General features: G+C 42.4%; 1 protein-coding gene across 1 annotated transcript; it reads right to left on the reverse strand.

The window, feature by feature from the left end:
* Positions 1-416: 416 nt before the first annotated feature.
* Positions 417-6786, reverse strand: FAM89A (family with sequence similarity 89 member A). The gene is made up of 2 exons (XM_050894652.1): positions 6535-6786; positions 417-2432 (listed from the first exon to the last, which is right to left on the reverse strand). Exons 1-2 carry the CDS (start codon positions 6784-6786, stop codon positions 2274-2276), a joined length of 411 nt encoding a protein of 136 aa, XP_050750609.1. The 3' UTR covers positions 417-2273.
* Between the last annotated feature and the right edge of the window lie 10737 nt (positions 6787-17523).

Consider the following 17523-nt stretch of genomic DNA (forward strand, 5'->3'; position numbering starts at 1 on the left):
AACGCACAAGCATGCTGCATTAAAATTAGAAACATAAACAATTTTGCTTTTTAAGTTTCATTTATATAAGAGAAAGTACCGTGAATTTTGCTCAAGTCCATTCTCACCAGTGGGACTATTAATGAATGGCACTGTGTAAGGATTTGTAAAACAGAATCTTTAATTCTAGTAGAGACAGGATTTTCTCTGTTGAATTCAAAAAGTAGTAAAGTCCAATTAAGACAGAGAAGTAGAAAATTCCCATTCCAGATATAGGCAGGTAGAACCTTTTCCACTGTAATTTAAAAATTGCTTGCTTCAATCCAGGGGTGATGACTAGTCCTAGGTTTTTTAGGGGGAGGTTGGGAAGGGGGGAGGGTTTGGATTCACTGAAATGGTAAATTAAAATACACACAACATTAAAAAGTTATGCTAAACATCATGCTTTTTATTTTTTCAGAAAGAGCAAGAAAATAGCAGTACTTCAACAGACTACAAAAAGCCTTATCTAAATACCAAAAGCACAGCAAATTATATTCAAAGCTAATACATTCTTAAGTCAAAGCATAAAGTTGTATGTACATATGTGTGTATATATACTCATATACACACATATGCCCTCAACTTTTTTGAATATAGATGTAGCCATTTGGATTATCTGTGTTTGCCTTATCATTCATTTTATTTTTGGGTGAGTGAAGTAATTAGACCAGAATTAACATTAAAAAAAAAAATCCAACAATTGCCACAGACTAGATTAAGAACTTATACACATACACAGTTACAGCACAGTCTTTACTCTTGTGGCCTTTAAATTCCACTAAAATATGCCAGTTTTAGAGGGAATGCACAAAACTCCACCCTGGAAGTCTCTTGGCTTTTATCACTGCAACATCCTAGCCTTTGCTAAAAACTAAGGGAGGAGCTACCCCAGAATGTGATCTCCAATTCTTTCCGTAAACTGTACGCATGCCAGACATGAACCATGCAAAACCCCTTTGAGATTTAAGCCCTTAATTATTAGCTTGTGTCAAGATTCAGGCACTGTGCTTTACAGCAATCTTTAGAATTAAAGTTAAGAAATGAAAATTGCGTTGGGAGCTGATTTTACTTAAAATAGAGAGGGGTAAAGACTCAAGATAGTTGGCAACTCTCATTTTCCAAGCTGATTAAGCATTACATGTACACGCTATGAAATAATAAAAACTTAACTGAGTGCTTTAGTAAATTCTGAAAACAAAAATAAGTTATACTTCAAAGAACAAGTTAGTATAAAAAGTTTTAACATATGCAAAGTATGTGCTCAAAATACTTAATTTGCATTTTTAAAAAGAGCTGTAGTCTACCTTACAGAAACAAAGTTCACCCAGTATAAAATATTGCAATTTGTCCCATTGTGTCATATGAGAGGTTTCCTTATTCTTCATATGATCGAGAACACTTGCACAAGAGTTCATGTTATTCCAAGCCACATAGTGGCAGACAGACAATGTTTGAATCTGTGCTTTTACTATGCAGTACAGTAAAAGCTAAGCAAACCATTTCAGAACAGAGTTTAGCAGGTCAAAGAGCTATGCTGATGCGAGAAATCCAGACAATAGTATAAAAGTTAATGCCAAGTGGCAGTACCAAGAAAGTGAATTAGATCAACAGAAAAAAACTGCTGATAACATTCACTATCACATGTACAGCTTGTAAGCTAGGAATACGGAAAAGTCAAAATTAGCTTAAGGAGAAAAAAAAATTTAAACTGTGTAAACAATCCACCCAGTACAAAACTGGATGCAGCTGGTAAGAGCAGAACTAGCTTAGTAGAGCTGAGGATGTGCGTGCATCCACACACCTGTTCAAAATGCATTTATCAATACCGTTGACCAAAAAAAAAAAAAAACCACCTATAGCTATTTACACCACAGCGGAGGCTTCCCTCCCCTCTTACGAAGTTATTACAACTCGGGAAGTCGCTGCTGTCTTCTATGATTAAAATTCCAGTTATAAGCTACCAACGTTTGTAAGTTGAAAACACCCACCTTGCAAATTAAATTGAAAACTCTTGTCAAGCATGTCTGAGGACTCTTCAAAAGTTAGAGTACAGCACTTTCCTCAAGTGGTATTTGCATGAGTAACTTGTATTGACAGCCTGTTAAAATAAAATTTAACACAACTCGGGGTAGCTGGGTGTTCCTCCTCAGGAAGGGGGATCCACACAGATTCCAGTTGTTCTTGCTGAGGTGTGTTACAGGGAGAGAAGGACAAAAGAACCTCGGTCAGCCTGGAAGTGAATCTTTCTGCTTCTAGAAGTATTCCTCCTCTTCATCAAAAAAACCATTTTCCAGAGCATACGTGCAGTCTGCGTTAGAGTCAGCTTGGCAGGCACCTTTGTATTCTTGAATCGATTCATACAGGGAGTACAGCTGACACAGTAATGACATATCTAGCTGCCGAAGGCCAACCTGAGGAAGGAAGAATTCAAACAAACAAACAAACAGTATTACAATTTTGATTTTACTGGCAGTATAATGCTGTATATCTTTTGTTGCTAAACAAGAGGATCAAGCTTCTTTCCACCTTGAACAGTTATGAAATATGCAAGTATAATTCATTTTCTAAGGTGACAGACTCCCCACGGGATAAACTGGGCAAAAGAACAAGGAACAATGTGATGCGATACAGCAGAACAGAAGCAAACTGTTCTTCAAGATTTTGTCGTATTACAACAACCTGCTTAACTTCCAATAAACAGTTCACTCCTATCCGAAGCATTACAGATAAATTCATAAACTCTATATTCCTCATTATGCAAGAGACATACTTTTCCATTAACACTGTTCGTCTTTCACACATCTGTCTCACACAGTATCATAGGCTCTCTGGTTTTGTTTCAAACTGCCTGGATTAAAAGTTGCAAATGGAGCTCTGGCTGGTTTTCCACTTCCCAGCTAAGTATCTTCTACTATAATTTTCTTTTCTGTGTCGACATACATAGGCATCTGACAAGGCTAGGTATGTCTAGCACAATATAGCATGCTACTTGAAGGCAGCAAAACTAAAGCAGAAGTGAGATAAGGACATACATTGTAGCCTGCAAATCTTCAGAGTATTTTCACGTGCTACTCAAGCGTAGGCTTGATTTATAATTAAGCGCCTAATATTTTGGTCCCCAAACTGCTAAAATATTAGTTTCAGAGCTAATTAAAGATTTGGAGCAACATTAAAAAAAGGTTACCTTGTAGCCTGCATCTTTATGTCAGGTACAAAACCAGTACGTTGCACCGCAAAGCAAAATAAAGCTACTCATTTAACTCAAAGCAGTTTCCCTCTCTGGCAACAAAATGGAGAGTTCATTTCATATTGTCACCTATCCAAGTCAGATCAAATTAAATCTAGATTTTGTCTTGCAGTAAATTAAAACCACCACCCACTTTAACATTTTCAAGAAACAGCCATTTCTGCCTAAATTTTCAAATAAGTGTTAAGCTGACAGGCTGTTCCTAGTGAACCTCAGTTTCATCAAATGAAAGTTTTGCTACAACTCATGTTCAGAGGAAGAAAAAAAAAAAAAAAAAAAAGCTAGCAGCCTTTACTGCAGCCTGAATGCCAGGCTACATTTTACCCAGAATGGGAACTCTTACCTCAAAAATCTCTCCTTACATGTCTAAATTCTAAGGACAGATACACTCGGCACACAAGAAAACCACAAGAAGCTAGCATGAACATCTTCCTTTGGCATTGCTGAACTATTCTACCAGCTCCTTTTTCTGAAGATGGAAGGAGGATTAAAAAAAAAAAAAAAGTATCATACACCACAACACTGTTCCAACTCAGAAAAACAAGATACGACACCTTTTAGGACCAACACAAATTACTTGGTGAGGTCATGAAGCCAAGACATGATGTCCTGTACAGACCGAACATGAGGACTTTAGGACAAGACATGGAACAAGACGTGGAATGCTGTGCTAGCTGCCAGGACGTTACAGACAAGCCTTTCCACCACCTCGGATCTATGCTGCTTTTCTTACCCATCTCCATTTTCCTCTTTAACAAACACGACAACTTTCTCTCCCCTTGTTGTTTAAGCATGCACTCCGCAGGAAGCATACGCTACTCTTCCTTGCTCTCTATTCTGTAAGAGGAAACCAGCATGTGTGCAAATCTCCCTCTGCAAAAATTGGTAAAACAAAAACCAACCAAACGAACAAGACTGCAGGAGGGAAAATAAAAGGGAGGTATTTGTACCATATCCAGACCTCTCCACCTAGCCCTGCTGAAGTAATTTCTTCAGACTTGTTAAGCTAATGACTGTTTACCTGCCCAAGAATAAAGTCTGAACATCAACCTTTGGAGGTGGCAGTTGATGAAGTTTGGCTTGCACTACCTAAGCAAACTGCTCGCCTCAGGTAAGAAAGGATGCTGTGAAGCTGGACTTAACACTATGACACGCGAACATGAGACCCACCAGGTAGACTTGCATCAGAGCTAAATGTTTGAAGGACACGACTGCGATGAAGAACTGTTCAAAGAGCGATTAGGAGTGAGTTGAGCCAGAAAACTCAACCTGGAGACAGACAACCGGTTCTTCATCTCCTGAGGAAAGCAGGAGCATTTTCACCAGCAGCTCTCCCGTTTCAGCTCCATAAAGCACTTCAGCGCTTTCTGTGAAGATCAGTTCTACGCCAAGCGCAATCTCCAAGATGGAAATTGCTCAGCAGAATTAACTTAGCAGGCCTTAACACCAAATAGTTACGTTTAATATCTTATTCTTCTGTAGCTGCTGCTAGTGCCAAACAATCAAACAAGAACAATAAGTCTATTGAGAAAAATGTAGCCTCTAGCTCTTCACAACTTTCAAGTATGATCCCCGAGGTAGCAAAAGCCTGAAGAAATGTCCAAGCCTGCTAGCACAAGCATAAAGTTTTTAATCCCAGCCAATCTGCATTTGACTCTCCAGCTTTATCATAGCACCTACAAGACAACCTATAATGCACAGTCCCATGCAACTAACTCTTCCTCAGGATCACAGTTCAGAAGTGACCTCTCCTTTCCTCCCTCCCCCTCCAAAGCATCTAAATCCATCACTTTCTCATCTTTAAAAACTTATGTGCATAGTACCTTGCTTGATCATGCAGGGAAAGATGCTGCTATGCATTTCTTCCTCATTCACTATTGAAAATTTAAAGCAAGCTCATTACTCAATAGAAATGCTATCTTTGACTGCTGCAAGAAAGAGTATTCAATATAAATAATAAAGTGCTATTATCTACTTGATGAAAGACAGCCTGTTAGTACACGAGAGTCTCTCTAATTTGTACGGGCCACAAAAAAGTACACCTGGAACCGAGGAGACTGTTGCTTGAAAGTCTTTGATGTGTTCAGAGGTCAAGTTTTTTTTTTTCTTCAGAAGTGTTTTAAGGAATTATCATCAAGGACAACAGAGTATCAAAGGGGAAGTCTAGTTGTCAAATGACTTTAACAAGCATCTCATTTGATTTTTTATTAGGAAAAATAGATTAGACCTTTATAACGAGTTATCTTTGCTTTTTTGGAAAGGATTAAGACGACTAAGATCATATCCTTGTTTCCCCTTAGAGCACTGTAGAAAAAAGCCCCAGCAGTCGATAGCCACTTGCGCGTCCTGTGCTTCAATGCAAACTGGCAATTCTAATGCACAGTTTTAAGAATATCTCAAACTGTATTTGAAATACTTCTTGAAACACTGGTGGCAGACTAAGATTTCAGCACACTACATTATCCTTCTAAATGCACAGAAGGGTCTTTCAACAGAGTTTCTTGTGCTCAAACACCTTTTTACCATGAGACAAAGGCCTTAAAATGGGCAGATTTTCAGCAATATCACATTTTATATGTTTCAGAATATGAAGTGCACAACACTTAGGTTATTATTAGTCATTACAACCACAGCTGGCACCAGCAAAGCACCAACACCCAAATTAGTGTTTAGTCAAAAGGTGCGCCAGGTCGCCCAGAGGAATTTCATTAATAACACCGCGCTACAGACTCAAAACAAAGTCCTGAACAAAACTATGTTTAATTGCACTTCACTTGAACTGACTGAATCAGTGCTGATACTTTTTCCTTTTTTTCTTTTTTTTTTAACCGACAGCCTTTTAAAATGGGTGTCAGGTTCAAATGGATGCCACTGAACGAGGCCCTCGTTAAACGGCTCTCAATCCCCAGATGGAGGAGCCCCACCATTACAGACGCGGGCCGGCGGAGCCGAGGCGGGGTGGGGGGGTCCTGGCTCTCCCTCGATACCGTTACCGGTACATTTCACGGCACCTGCACCCCGCAGCAGCCGGGCCGGGTTACGTGGGGCTGCACCAGCCCGGCCCCGCACCCCCCGCCCGCCCCGGTCCCAGCGGGCTCGACGGGCCGCAGCCGGCGCGGACCGCCCGCTCCGCCGCCGCCGCCTGCCGCCGGGACCGGGGCGCCCTTCCGGCCCCGGGGAGGCCGTTGGGCGGCGGCAGCGCCCCCCGCCGCCGCTCGCCACGTCTGCCGCCCTCACTGAGGCCCGGCCCGCCCCGCCCCGCTCACCATCTCCTTGCGGAGCAGGGCCAGCGCCGCGTCCAGGTTGGGAGGCTTGGGCGGCCGCGGCGAGCCTCGGCCGCCGCCGCTCAGCTCGTCCTGGATGCGGGACTTCTGCGCGTAGAGCCGCTCCAGGTCCCGCCAGCGCCCGCCCTGGCCGCCGCCGCCGGAGGAGGAGGAGTTCAGCAGCCCGCTCAGGCTCTTGGGCAGCGGCGGCAGCCCCGCGCCGCCACCGGGCCCCAGCAGCCCCGGCCCGCTCATGCTGCTGCGGCGGCGGCGGCGGCGGCGACCGACGGAAAGAGCCGCCTCGGCCCCACTGCGGGAGGCGCCGCCCGGAGCCCGCCCCGCCTCCGGGCCGGGGCGGGGGGGAGAGGCCCGGCGGGCGGGGCGGAGGCGGAGGAGCCCGCGCGGGGGTGGGCGCAGGGAGGGGGCTCCTCGGCGGCGGCCGAACCGGGGCGCAGGTGCCCGGGGGCGGGGGCCGGGCCCGGCCGCCGCGTCGCACCACGCCACCGGCGGCTTTGTGTGAGGGGAGGGGCGGCACAGCGGCCGGCGTCCCCTGGGGCGAGGCCCGGCTGCCTGCCGGCCTGCCTCCCGCCTCAGCCTGGGGGCTCGGGCCGGGGCCGGCGGGCCTGTGCCCCGCAGAAACACCCCCGCGGCAGCCGCCTGCCCTGGGGCTAGGAGAGGCGGGAGGCCGCTGCGGGGACCGGGCTGAGCCTCCGGGCTCAGTCCGGGGGTGCCGGGGTGAGGTTGGTGGGAGGGATGAAATGCAGTGAAAGCAAGCAGGAAAGCTGATTAAATGCTCCAGGCGGAGGGCAGCCAGTTCTGCTGTGGCGATGGTGTTGTTTCAGTCACCTGATTACACGAAAGTGCTTTCCCCTTCCCATCAAGGTGTTTCCCTTCGCATCCTCACAGCCAAGCTTTGTATCAAAAGTCCGTATCTCCAAGCGTCGCAACTAAACAAACTTCGGTGTATCTGCTCTGTGAATCAAATCAATCTGAGAGAGAGCGCTCTTTATTCCAGGTTTATTCACAGAGCGGTTTATTGCTCTGGCTTACAGAATTACCCATGCGCTTTCATGAGAGGGTGATGGGAAGGGTGCCACGCTGCAGGACAGGGAGGATGCGGCATGGGAATCCCTGAAACTGCCGACGTGGCCACAATTCTGGATTAATGGAAATACAACCTCGGTGTGCCAACTCTTAAGTGCTGTTTCTCCACCTTTTATTTTTTCCCCCTTTTTCCTTGACATGTTTGTATCTCTGGAGTCTCTTGAATAAATTATGCCAATTTGGGATCATTAATCTGACTCTGCGTCTTTGAGGCACGCCCGATGTCAAGGCAAGTGGATTTTTGAAAATGGAAAAAAGTTAAAACTTTACACAGTAAAAAGCTTCTTGACTTTAAATAAAACAGTCTCATCCTTGTAGTATGTGTATACCCCACATTAACTCTTACGGCTTCTGTCACTCACCAAGCCTGACAGAAAGATCCTGAGGCTTTTTCCATATTTCTACAGCAGCTCAGAGATGGAAACTGAAAAATCCAAACTGGAGCAGGGTATAAAATTTGAACGTGCTGCCATTGCAAAGCCAGATTATTTAAAGGTGCAGTCCTATTGCCACAACCCCACTTTGTTTGTGGGGTTTTCAAGAAATAACCAGATATAACAATTTTGAGTTAAGCCTCTACATTATTTTCAGTTTTGTTCCCAGACCTTCATGGGTTTTTCATGGTTTAAATTTCATCAAGCTTTGTGACAATTGTTTTAAAACCGCCTACAGCGGAGGAAGCTTTTGCCAGTCTTCCTTCATGTTTACACACTACTTCAGGGATTGATTTTTCAAATGACCTGATCTGCTTTATAATGCTTTGTACTTAAGAGTCAAGAAGAATTGTTTTTTCCCCTGTTTGTCATGATGCCACTTCTGCCCAGGTTGATTGTGAAAAATAAAATAGTGCTGATAGCTTTTATAAAACTAAAGGCATTTAAAACCATCCCTACTGTAGATTAAAAGCATCAACAAACCCCTCATCTTTGCAGGCCAATAGTGCCTGACAGCAAAAATATTGATTCAGTTTGCTAAGGATGTAGGCACTGGATTATCTTCCTGCTTATTAACGAATATATTTATTTGTTCTCCTTCCAACGCCCTCCCCCTTTTTTTTTTCCAGATGACAGCTATTTGGAAAAGCTTGTGAACATTCTTATTTTATCTAGACTAGCTTATCTTAATTATTTTTTTTCAGCTTGCCTGATCTCATTAGATTCTAAGTGCATTTTCTTCACACTTGGGTCCTTTAGGTACCTTGTTGCCATATCATTACTATTGCAAAAATCTTTATGCTGGCTTACTGCTCAACTTTGTCATCTGAAAAATAAAAAATTTTACTTTTTGGGTCCTCAGTGACCCTTCTCTCAGTTGGCAACCTTATCGAGCCTTCATTCATATTAAATTCATAACTGTCCTTTAAAATCTAAATCTACTGCTTTATTTAGTCTGACCTAGTTATAACATGGTGATAACGGAAGCTGGAGTCTTTTGCAGTTATGTCTTTTGGTTACGGAGTAAGCTTTCGTTAGCTGTATAAACCTCTTGGTCTTTGTTGGTTCCTAGACTTGAACCACAGAAATGTGTTACTCATCTTAACTGTCCTTTGTTAAGGATGTTACCTAAAAACCCCCACATTAAAAATACATGTAGTTTATGTCATAAGGAATTAGCAAGTGCCAGAAAAGAGGTGTCCCATACCATTTCCTTACTCAAATTCATTATGGTATATTTTTATTTACATATTCATATGTGATGTTTTTTCCTTTCCTCATTCATTAGGAGGATACACAATGCCTGTGTGTCATTTGTACATCATTTACTAACATTCCTCTTTCCAAATGCAGTGATCTATATGCATTATAGTGTATGTTGAATTGATAAATTAATATCGTTTCCTACAGCCTTTTCTATGTTGCTTTCCCCTCTGATAACTGACTTATCTACAAACGTTAATGAATTCTTCCTTATGACATCCCTCTGATAGAAGGTGGTATTGTTATCCAAAGTGTGAACCAGGACACGGGGAGCTAAAGTCATGGTAAAAAACATATACTGATTTTAAGTGCCTGGTTTGTGATTCCTAGGGATGATTTTCTGCCCGACAGAACTGACAGAACGTGTGCCTCTGCTCCAAGCTACCCTGCACAGAGCAACACCTTTCCTTAAAGCCACCTTCATTAGAGATTTAAAGTAAGACTCCAGATTTTGCAGTGATGTGGCTAATGTTACATTTTGTCCGCTGTGCAGCAGGGATATCTTAAAACTTGCCAAACAAGATGCACCGCAGCTCATCTATCAGTGCCATCGGCCTTTTTAAGTCCTTTTTGTGTTTGCAAGATGTCTCATTGGGTTAACTTGCAGTCAGGATTGCTTGTCCTGATCGGGATCCAGATACCGCAAACTGGGCATATGCAAGACAAATTAATAATTAGTGACACATGCTTTACTCTTCCCTTTGCTCCTGTAGTCAGAGTGTCTGAACATACTCTGTTTCTCATGAGGCTTATGGTTTTTATCACTGATGTGGAGGAACAGAGACCACGCTGTTCTGTGGTGCTCTGGAAATGATGTGAAATTTGGTCCTTTGGCTAAGGAGAATTTAGAAGATGCTGGGTATAATTAGCATCTGATATGCGATGCCGCATAGTGGCATATCCAAACAGAAATTAGACTTTCAGCCAAAGATCATTCAATTCTTAGGCATCATTTTTCATCAGAAAATTGGTTTTAAATAAAAATGGTTGAGTCCTAATTTTGACACTTTTTTCCCAAGTATATTTCCATATCTATGCTTAAAAGGTGAAAGCCCAAGTATATTCTAACACAGAATATCACAGTGGCTTCCAGGTAGGTCCCTAGCAAAGTGGTATCCTTAGATCTAGAGCAGATATCCTCCTATTTAAGCTACCTAAGTAAACAGGAGCAATAGTGGGCTGTTACCTTTGTTATAGGTCTGCTACCACATAGGTAGATACACAAGAAGGACACCTCAACCTTTTTCTGCAGGGTTCAGAACTAACTGCTAGAAACACAGAAATATGGAGATTTAGGGATCCAGGCTTCAGTTTAAAGTTCTTGATGAAATGCATTCTTGTGCTTATAAACCCTTGTGTGTGCCACTTGCTCTCCCAGCCTGTTCCTCTTGCCCTTGTTGCTGGTTTTTCACCAGTTCCTGTCTTTCTCCTAGCATGGACGCAGTTCCAAACCGATGCCCCTTAGCTATGGTCTCTGATGCCTTAGTTCCTATCCCTGCCTTTTGCTTTTGCCCCTCTTGCTTCAGCCGCCACGTGTGCACTCTCGCTGCTGCCTTCCTCAGCTTCTCTTCGATATGTAATGCTGCCCTTTAGCCCTCTGTAGTGAAGTCAGACTGCTAATTCTTTTTTCATGGAGAACCAAAAAAAGCAAAATTCTGACAACAGGAGAGAAAAAATGTGTCTAGGGCATGGGGGGTAGGTATGACAGAAAGGTGATTAGGACTGGGCAGAGCAAGGGCAATAGATTCAGAAGGAAGCAGAAATCGGAGGTCACATGGAGGGACTGGTCTGTAGCGATCTGCAAGTGTGTGTGAGTAACAGTTTCACCACTGAAGGCATCTTCCAGCCAGCAGTAATGTGCACGTAGGGTTATTTTTTTCCCCTTTTTGTTTGCAAGTGGCAGCTACTCAAAGCAGAGCTCTGTTCCCTCTCTCCTTTTCACAATGAGGATGGTATGGATTTTTGAACTAATTTATGCCCAGCACAAAGCAGTGAGAAGCAGTATGGAAATCCGAAGAGCGTGTGCATGTGGCAAATAGGCAGTTACATTTCTGCAGTGATGAGGGGTCCAATTCCTCTCTCCCACTATTTTTTTTACATTGCAATCAGTTACCAACTGCTGCTGGTTTGTGTTGTGAAGGGGAAAAAAAGAATCAAAGTCTGTACTCTCATATCAGAAATTCTGGTTCAGGATTATAGGAAGGATCATGCTCAGGAGAAATAAGGACTTGATCTGATAGTAAAGTTGATGGGACTTACAGTTAAGGTAACCAACCATTTACTTCCCTGACGATGCCAAAATCTGGCTTGTTCATATCTCTGTTTAACCTTAGGCCAAACTGTAAATCTTCTCCACAGTACATCACTCAGTGCTCTGCAACATTGGTTTTAAAATCTTCTCACTCTGTCCTCTCACTTTATTAAATTAGATGTAGCGGTATCAGTCTTTTTTTCCTACCTCTCCAGTCTCAGATTCTTCCCCATTATGTGAGCTCTAGCAGAAAAAAGAGTTGCTGTTTAGACCACACCAAATTCATATTCCTGCAATGTTCTTGTCTTGAGGATTTCTGTTGTAATTAACAAAGCAAGCCATTTTAGTATTTCATATCAGCTGGTAAAAGCAAATCCACCAAAATTACATGAGAAACAATGGAAGGTTGTAGGAGTTAATCATTTCAGTATTATGTGAAAATTCATAGGCATGAAAGAACCCAGCAGTTTTGTGAGATAATTATGTAATAAACTAGCCTCATGCCCACAGCTCTTAATGGCTCTGAACATCTTCCCTTCATCTCCTTTTACTGTGTCAAAAATACAAAAGAAAAGAAGGACTTCAAAGTGCCTTTTTAATACTTTTTCCCCCTTTCCTATGAGTTCAATATAGTTCTGATAAGCATTTGCCTCTTCAAAAAGATGGCTTGAGGGGGCATTTATTAGCGCTGCTCTGCCATTAGTTCAGTTTGTTAGCCTTGCAACACCGCGCTTCTTACGCTTAACAGTACCAACGTACAGTAACAGCTTTCCAGAATCTGATTACTGAAAGCAGATAGCCGGGGGATCAGAGCTACAGGCTTTAGGGGTATTTGTCTTATTATCCTAGTGACACTGAGCAGACCCTTTCCTTTAGTGAGATCTGCATCGGGGTCAAATCTGGAGGATGCAGTCTAAGCTGGGCCGGGGTTGTCTGAGGTAAAAATGACGGGAGTTCTAAATCTGCAGGCAAAACTGCACGGTAGAAAGCAAGCGCTGCTGAACAGGGATGGCTGCTGGTGTGCGGAAGAAGCAAGAAGGATTTGTGCTTGCAAAGTGCAGAATATTGCAGATTCTCCAGCAGTTTGATATCTGCCTTGGAGCATTTTTGAGTGAAGAGTAGTAGTCAATCATTTTTTAAAAAGAATTATTATTTCTCTGCAAAATGGCCATTTGTAAGCAAACATGGAAGTTTCTATATACTATTATGTTCAACTAATGTTAATAAAGAGATCATATTTCTTGCTTCTTTCTTTTGCGTTCTCCCTTAGTAAATGTATATATGAGATTTTTTTCCCAGGCTGAATATGGAAATCTGTTAGGTAACATATTTCTACAAGATAGATGTAGATTACACTGCTCAGGAGATAAACACTCCTCTTCAGCTGTGAATGGCTGTAATGCTTGCTGGGGAGGGGGGCATAATTTTATATTCAGAGGTACCTGTGTTCTTGAAAAATGACCTTCCTCTCCCACAATGCAAGTAGACAGACTTGTGCCTGAACTGAATTGCTGAATAATCAAATGCAAAACTGAGGCCATAAAAACCCCAGTTCATACCCTTCAGTTCAGCTGGGCCAAATGCCATTATCCCATACTGCCCTCCGCCTGCGCTGGAGGACTACCTGGCGGTGCAAACAGTCTGTGCTCCTGTGCAAGCTCTCAGAAGGGGAGAGCGATGAGCAGATTTCAGTAGGGCCTCTTTCTTCCAGCAGCTGGGGTTGCGCAGGATGGATGAGGCTACAGCGATGCCCAAGAGCACAGCATCCGGAAGCCGAATCGAGGCTGGGCCAAAGCTTGTGTGGAGCATCCTTGTACGGACCTGGATCTCTTTGTCTCATGCTGAAATTGAGCCGCCTCTGAGGTGGGATAAGGGCAATAATTTAACAGTGCATAACATTATTTCTAAACAGTTTAGAGGAGAAAAGTACTCTCTGTAATTGAAAGTTCATTTAGGTAGACAGAATGTAATTACCTGGCACAGTTAGAGGAGCAAAGCTATTGTGAGTCTCTGATGAAAGCTGTCATCAGTTATTTAATGGCCAACAAGCGATTAGAATTTTTGTTTCATATTTCATACAAGAACAGCACATTCAGCAGCCCAGTGACCCCTAAATTCAGTGCAGGGGCACTCGGTAATTACTGACTCAGAGGCAGATGTTCTGCTAGCTGAACTATGATCATTGTTTCTTGCAGCATTTTAGTATGTGGCACCAAACAGCAACAACACCGAGCCTTATTTAGTATGAACAATCAACTTTTATAATGGTATAGTATGGGCAGTCAACTTTTATAATGGTACAGGCAAAGGAATAACTTTAAAATACTGTTAGGATTTAAAAATAAAATATATTCCATGCAGCAAATGTAACGCTTGAAAATACCTTCTTGGCATAAGTACTTACAATATCAGATTTTTACCTGACATGAACCTGTCAGAGAAATACTATCAAAGCGGTTCACATTTCAAATAGTACAAAACCAATGTACTCATCTTCTTTCCCTCTTTTTCTATTAGAAATGCCCCTCTCAGGCCCTGCAAACTGAGTAGTTGTTTCTCTCACCCCTACCCAAGAACTGTAGCTGTGCCTGTCAAGAGGGAGGATGCTCCCTCTTATCATGTGCTGAGCTCTTGTGTGCTTCACAACACCATCACCCTTCTCAGTTTATTGCAGCCAGATGTCATTGTCCCAGACAGATGCGTAGACCGAGAGAAACACATCCAGAGCACTGAGGCTCCGTTCATCTTCCCTCCCTGAAGTCCCTCCAGCTTTTCAGAGTTTTTCTTCCTTGGCAGAGCCATTGGGGAAGAGCTGTAATGCCAACAGCCGTCACTGCCAGGTGGGAATTGTGCTGGAGTGCAAGGATTCCTGCGCACACCTTAGGCACCTGTTGTATCTATCATTGGAGACAATTCACACATGTGGCAGGATCCAACCATACGATAATCCAGTCATTTCTTTGCCGTTTTACAACTTGATGCTGTCTGGAGCATGGCACAGACAGAGCCTAAACCAAAAAGCAATCATCTGCAGTATCCATTAAGGTTGCAAAAGGAAACAAAAACTAAAGTAAAACAAAACAAAAGACTAAAACTGCTGCAGGGGGAAATGCAACAACAAATATCCACAAAGAGGGGAAGCTGCAAAAACCAAACATCTGTGCTGGAAATGAGATCAGATCAAGACGATCACTGCAGCCGTAAGCAGTCGCTGACAGGAACAAACAGGTATACAAATGAGTTAGAAGGAAAGAACAGGGATTTCTGAAGTATTTTTGGCAAGTCTGGAAAAATAAGAGTCATCCTGCCTAGGCAAATGTAAACTAAAGGATTCTTTGTCTTTCTTTGCTGAATTGGCCAAGGAAGATGGAAGCCTACAGAGACTGCCTGAATAGCAGCCATCAGAAATACGATTGCAAAAAAGTGCAACACTTGCCGTGAAAATGAACTTTTGATAACGTGACATACAAGCTTATTGTTTCGTAGACTCCTGTTTCTTTATTTCTGTATGCTTAGTTCGTCAGTAACTAGCAACTTTGTACTGATGTATAAATGTAGGTAATAGTAAAACATAAGTCCTAAAAGTCAGTTTTAAGGCCCATCAATAACTTGATTTCCACTTGCATCCCTAAAGAGTGCTAATGAGACAAAAGTGGTGGAGATCTATTGCAGCTCGTGAGTTTACAGGTCTGACAGGCAAAAAGAACTTGTTCCTTCTCACTCTCCTTACTCTCTCAGCTTCTTTTTTAGAAACTGTGACAGGGTAAACCAAAGGTAATTTATACAAGGCCACAAACCCCTACAGTGTGAGAAATAAGATTAGGAGTGCAAGGTATACATGCTTTGAGTGCAACTTACCATGTTTACATGGTCACTTTTGGAGTGCAATTGCTTTTTAATTAAGTGTGAGTTTTCAGAACTTTTTGGAATATCAGTGACCTGAAATAACTTTAAGATATCTCACAATTCTTGTCAATTTTCAACTGTAAGCAAAAAATAACAAGAACCAGCTCTTTTATGTTTCAGTGATTATGAAAATGTTTAGAATAGAATCAACATAATTCTGTCAGTGCTCTGAAAACAGGTTACCTGCGTCCTGTGGCACTCACTCTTTTGATGAAGCCATTTATATTTACCAACTTTATTCTTGTCAAGTCATTCTTTGCTCTGATATTGCTTTGAGGCAGAGAGAGAGAGAAAAGATGACAATTTTATATCACTTTGGTGAACTGTCATAGATCAGAAGATAAACAAGTAATAACTTATAAATACCGTGATTTTTTAATCATTTCAGAACTTAAATACTTTGCTGTCTCTGCTCTAGACTTGATTCTGAAAATGAATTACTTTTAATTCTCATTCATTTAATGACATATCAGCAAAGCCCTAGCTAGTTAAAACTGCCAGAAGCGTGCAATTTAAGATAGTTTCTAAGATTTTCATAGGAAGATGCTTTCTAATATGTTCTGGAGACCTCTGGCATTCCTAAGACAAGCCCCACGAAGCCTGATCCAAATCTCATGGAAGTCAGTGACAGTCTGTTCACTGACTTCAGCTGTAGAGGGGATTGGGTTAGGTCCTAGGACTGAAATAAGCTCCGTACCAAAGGCCTGTGCATGTCCTGCTCATTGAGTAAGTGATACTCAACCTCAAAGACGAGCTTATGTCAGTTTTTAGTGGAGGCAGCAGCCTGGTTGTCAAATGCATCCCAGCAGCAACGATGACTTACAGCTGTTCGTAATACATAAACACAACACAGCACAGAATGAAATCAATGCATATGGGGGATTTTTGAAGCCAGCATCAGATACAACTGTATTGTCAAGGGAGGTACAGCCTCTTTAGCTTTTCATCCTGTACGTCCACACCTTCCTGAACTACAACTTGGACTGTTCTTGGGGAAAATGGGCTTTTTGGCACTAGTGCAAACCTGTGACATAACAGCCTGAGATGATAGGTTCATATAGCCCTGCTGAATCAGTGCAGTGATGGTGTTTGGGGTTTCTTGTTCACCTCTGGAAGGAACAAGGGTAGATTGAGCTGGAAACAGTTGGTCACACAGATCATTGTGACCAACCACTTCTCCCTGCTCTTAAAAAGCGACTGGATGTCTGTGGTGTCTGAATGTTGAATGTTTCGGAAAAGAGCTGACGACCAAACTTGCTGTCACCCTTTTCCCTAGGGGAGCTAGGTCCTTAGAGCAACACCAAATAGAGCTGGGAGGTGCGTAATAGTCACATAAACAAGGATCAAGAAAGACAATGTCATTTGTAATACTAGCCTGTGTAAAGGACACCATCAGATAGTTTTATCACAGAAAATGTAGGGAATTTTAAGAAGGATTTCATTAAACTAAATATTAATAGGGATATTTTATCACATTTCACAAATAGGCACTAAAATGTGGGGGTTTTTTTAGCTGAGGGCAAGCACTTAACATGTGATTTACAAATGCTACTTCCCATACTGGCAGTGATAGGAGATGATCGGAAGGACTGCAGGTGACTGTGCCCTGGATTGTTGGTGTACGATAACATCACTGTTTCGCTGCCAAACGCCCAAGCTGTGCAGGTAATGTGTCTTTAGTCTTGTTCTGATTGGTTTTCACGCTGTTACTCCTTCTTGCTGATACAATTGAGTGTACTTCGGCCTTTCTCTGTTTTAATTTTCATCTTTCCTCAAGTCTTTTCTTTTTTTTTGTTTTGTCTTGTTTGTTTTGTTTTGTTTTGTTTTTTATAGCTATATAGCAATACCTTTACTATTGTAGACTGAAAAGCCTGGTTTGATATCATCACTTCTTTTCCTCAAAACTTCTAGAAGTGTTAAGCGTGCTGCCACATCTATTTGAACCTCAGCATAGCAGGACTACAGCAGAGCAGTCAGGTTGCATAATGCACTTCTCTAAATCAACTTGAGCAGATGGGAAGGAAAATAGCTTCA

This window comes from Gymnogyps californianus, chromosome 3 (assembly GCF_018139145.2).
Source record: "Gymnogyps californianus isolate 813 chromosome 3, ASM1813914v2, whole genome shotgun sequence".
Taxonomy (NCBI): domain Eukaryota; kingdom Metazoa; phylum Chordata; class Aves; order Accipitriformes; family Cathartidae; genus Gymnogyps; species Gymnogyps californianus.